General features: G+C 40.8%; 1 protein-coding gene across 1 annotated transcript in view; it reads left to right on the plus strand.

Moving 5' to 3' along the window:
- The window catches only part of ca8 (carbonic anhydrase VIII), a 23,481-nt gene extending 20,228 nt beyond the window's left edge, over positions 1-3,253 (plus strand). Inside the window, exon 8 of the mRNA XM_008293042.1 lies at positions 3,066-3,253. Coding sequence (XP_008291264.1) covers positions 3,066-3,200 — 135 coding nt within the window. The 3' untranslated portion in view covers positions 3,201-3,253. The remainder of the gene's footprint in view (positions 1-3,065) is intronic.
- Positions 3,254-4,336: the final 1,083 nt, after the last annotated feature.

Genomic DNA, 4,336 nt, shown 5'->3' on the forward strand with positions numbered 1-4,336 from the left:
CTTGTGAACTTGATGTTGCCGTCCACAAAGTTAATCTCCTTGAAGGCTTCTGCTTCCTGGGCTTTGATTTGGGTTTGTGTCCATATGTCCCATATGGTGAAAATCTTTTTTGTGTGTTTTGTGGCTGTTACAAACTTGTAAAATAAAAGCTGTTAAGATACAAAGATGTTTACTTCTGCCATCCCCACAAAACTAGCTACCCCCCCAGCTGTACAAGCCAGTAAGAATTCCTCCCAGGTGGTACCTAGCTCACTAACCAATAGTCGTCCAGCTCCAAACTGGGATTGACAGCGCTGACTGTCAACATGCTCATGTGATCATCTAATCAGAGAAACTTGAAGACTGTAATCAGTGCCTCTTGGGTCCATGATTTCTTTTTCTGCATCCCATCTTAGCTACACATAGAATCAGTACGTCAGGTCCTTCCATGCCACACAGGTTCACTAACCTACAGCTCTCTGGCATTAACCACAGTACAGAAGCCTTTACACCCACTGCCAATCAATACTTCTGTCACATTACCTTTGAAAGATTTAAACCTAAATTTGGCTTTTGCCCGGCTCTCCTCTAGCAGGTTGTTGTGAAGTACACTGACGGTAACCTTGTGACATTCATTTTGGTCTTTCATGCCCGAAGCCCTCTGGCCTGCCGATCCTTTGAAATGCCAGCAGAAAGAAAGACTTCTGACTGTCCTGCCTCTGGCCAAAGTCAGAATGTGGGTGAATTATAAAATCACAAAAAGGAGGCAGAATATGAAGCAGCTAAGCAGATAATAATATGGCCAAGCACACAATGCAGGAGTTTTCAAGGCACATGACTGAAGGGGCATATTCTGTTTATAATCAGAAATGCCGTCTGCTAACCAACGCTAGCACCTGCTGCACTGAGTACAAATCCAATGACACAATAATAGTCTGAGTGGCTGCGCAGAATCATGTAATATGGGACTTTAGTAACAACCGAGAATAAGACTCTCGCTGAGGAGGATCTATTCCAGGCCTTATATACCTGTAGCGCTTCCTGCAGGAGCAAACCAAACATGGCCAACATCAATCAAACATCATGAACAAATTTGATTCCAACAGTTCTCACACGGAAACATCAACAGTTCAGGCTGTTTTGGGTATTTTAGAAAACAATGCACATGTCCCCTCTGTTCCCTATCAACATGGTACAATCCAGTATCCCCTGCTATTTAACGATTTTGGAATCTTCCATTTTTCCTGACTATCAGGGCCTTTAGCCTGGTGGTACATGGAGTAGAACTACAAAGATCTTGGTAGCTAAAAGTTCACAAAGACAAGAATATGAATGAATCAATGCATCTGAATGTGTGGGCCCATTGTGTAGAATACAACAAAAGTCAGTTCACATTTTTACAATTTCACTGAAATGCTAAATGACTCAAAATTATAACAATCATTAACTGTATTATTTCTCAATTGACTGGTAGATTATTTTCCTTAATAAACAATCAAAAACAAGTACTTTCGAAAGACTATGCAGAAAATATTGACCTCAAAGTAGAAACTCAATGCAACAAAATTAAATGCACTGAACATCTAACTACATGAACATGATTATAAAATGACCTGTGAACAATAAAACTTTCTCAGTGTTGGATCTTTGGGCTGAGTCTATCTACATGTCTGCATCATGGCTCCACATGTGGAAAAATAAGACTGGGGGAACTGAAAAACTTGGTTGTGAAAGTTCACTGAGATAGAAAAGGAAACAAGATCAGTGACCACATGACCCAAAGGATCTACTTTAATGTTGTGGGGATGTATACTTTCAGTGGACATCCAAAGTAGCAAGCGCCAAGTGTTGGGCAGACTGAATCTATGTAAAAGATGTTTACTCGTATAGCAGCTGCAGATCCTGACCATCTTACAGTACAATACCCCATTTCCTGGTGTTTTTTTGAACACACTAAGCCCATGTTCTTTCACCGCAACTCCCAAGAAAGACACACATCAGTTTGTATTACAGAGATTGTTACAACTAAACTGTGACGCTTCTTGAAGTTCTCTCAAGACATTCTGGGAAATATTGAACATCTGAAGAGAAAAGGGCAGATCTTAGGAAAGTAAAGTCAGTAACCCTGGTGAACTGAATGTCAGATATAATTGTATATACTGTATGCATGACTTAGTGGTAAATACAGTAGGAGCTTTTTTTTCTCTGCGTTCTAACCATGGTCACACTGCTAAACACAGATAACAGAAGCAGAAGTATTTTTTTTTTTAGACAGCAGGTCCTGCTTACCAAGACTACGCACCTCAAACATCCGGCTTTTATTGACTGCTGGAGCACCAGGAGTTTGTGTTCACAGTGGATATATGCATGCAGACAACAGTTGCTATGCCCACAGGTTTTGCACTTTGACAGGCTGCTGTAAATCCTTCTTCTGCAAGCCAATAGCAAGACAGCACAGGAACTGTTCTGTTTGTTTTGGCTGATGGAGCCAGACTCTATGGTACATGTGTGTAGAAGTGATAGTGTCTGTGGTGACCGCATTCACACATGAAGTCAGATTTGGAACTTGTTGGTCTGAGAAAGAAAAAAGCAAAAGTTTCTGTTCCACGTATACGACCAAATCTAAGTAGACGATGAGTAAATACAGGCTGTTTGTTCACCCTTCTGCCGTTCTTCCTTTGACAAATGTTGTCCTCACCAGAACAAATGACTACTCTGTCAGTGTATCGTAGGACTCTTCTGTCTCATGAGAGATTCCACATGAGGCCCAGCCATCTCTTTTTCCACAGTCAGGTTTCACGTACTAAAAGCTTAATCAGCTTAGTGTCCAACAACAGCCTCAGGAAGCCCCGAGTGTCAAGCAAATATTTAAATTCTTAAGTGCTTCAGTGGCCCTGTGTATGTATCGGAAGTCATGGTGCAAAAGCAGTGTGCTGCAGCAAAACCACTGTCTTCTTATGAAGGGATCAGAGGACACAAAAATCGAGAAGTGAGCCACTGTAATCCAGGGATATCAGCACTGTTCGAGCTTTAAGATACATAGCAGTGACCCAGTTCACCTTCTTCTCTTTCTTCTGTCTCTGCAGATTGAGGAGTTTCGGAGGCTGCGGTCCCACATTAAAGGGGCGGAGCTGCCAGAAGGGAACGATGGGATGTTGGGGGACAACTTCCGTCCCACCCAGCCGCTCAGTGACCGAACGGTTCGCGCCGCCTTCCAGTGACGCTCCCTTTCCACTGCCATCTCAGAAAAACTGTGGGACCTACAGATACGAATACAGAAGGTAACGGTGTTAAGAGCTCATCAGCTCGGGTGACTGCAACCCAGTTTAGCAAAAAAGTGTCCCAAAGTACAAGGACAGACCTACTGATACCCATCATGTTGTGTATCAGACTTTGATCTTCCTGTAGTGGGTTTAAACAAACTCCTCTTTGACTAAAAAGCATCAAACTACATTACTTTATAACGTAAACGTTTTAAATGTGTGAGACACATATTTCTGAATGTGATATTGGATTAGTAATGCAGTTTTTTTTTCTTTCTAGCAAACATTAGCCATCATCATTTTGTTTCTATTCGATGAATGTAAGGCCAATATTCACTCTCCTTTTAACTCTGTCTTGGTCTCAACCAACTCTTAAAGAAAATATCTCGCTGTGACTGAAACAAATCAGCAAATTTGCAGCCACAAAACCAAAACGATAAACTGAGAAATACGAAAATGGGCGATAATTCTGTTTAAGTTTGTCATAATTAATGATACCCTTTAGGCTCCATGTAGTCATTTAAAGGCACAGTATGTAATTTCTGCCACTAGGAGTCTCTCAATCAAAACAACAACAGAAGACGTAGTACAATGACGTCCTTAGGGGGAATCATGGGAGTCCTTGTCTTTACCACCATTGCAGATGAAAATTTATCCGACATTACTCAAGCAGAAAACCATGTTGACAGATGAGATAATGTTTAAAGTTGTATTTACATTTGTTCATGTATATTCATGTTATGCTATTTCATTCTAAGCTGGCATAATGTTATCTGCTAACTTACCATTAAATTAGTTAACAAGCTGAACAGCTACTGTAGCTTATGTTGATGGTGAATTCAGTCTCAGGATAGCCCAGCACTTTTATCTGTAGTCAAAACAATCAAACAAATATAAAGATGATGCATTACAACTAAGAAACATGAACAAATGTAGTGTGAGCTCGCTAGTTTGCTATCTTGGATTAAGGATTTCATAATTAATTTGCATAACATAGCATTGGTCTAGTTCATTTCAGACATTTGAATGTGGAACTTTTACATGTGCATATAACAACACTTAGGCTCCAGCCCCCCCGCGACCCTAATGAGGAT

This window comes from Stegastes partitus, unplaced genomic scaffold, assembly GCF_000690725.1.
Source record: "Stegastes partitus isolate 25-593 unplaced genomic scaffold, Stegastes_partitus-1.0.2 Scaffold854, whole genome shotgun sequence".
Taxonomy (NCBI): Eukaryota; Metazoa; Chordata; class Actinopteri; family Pomacentridae; genus Stegastes; species Stegastes partitus.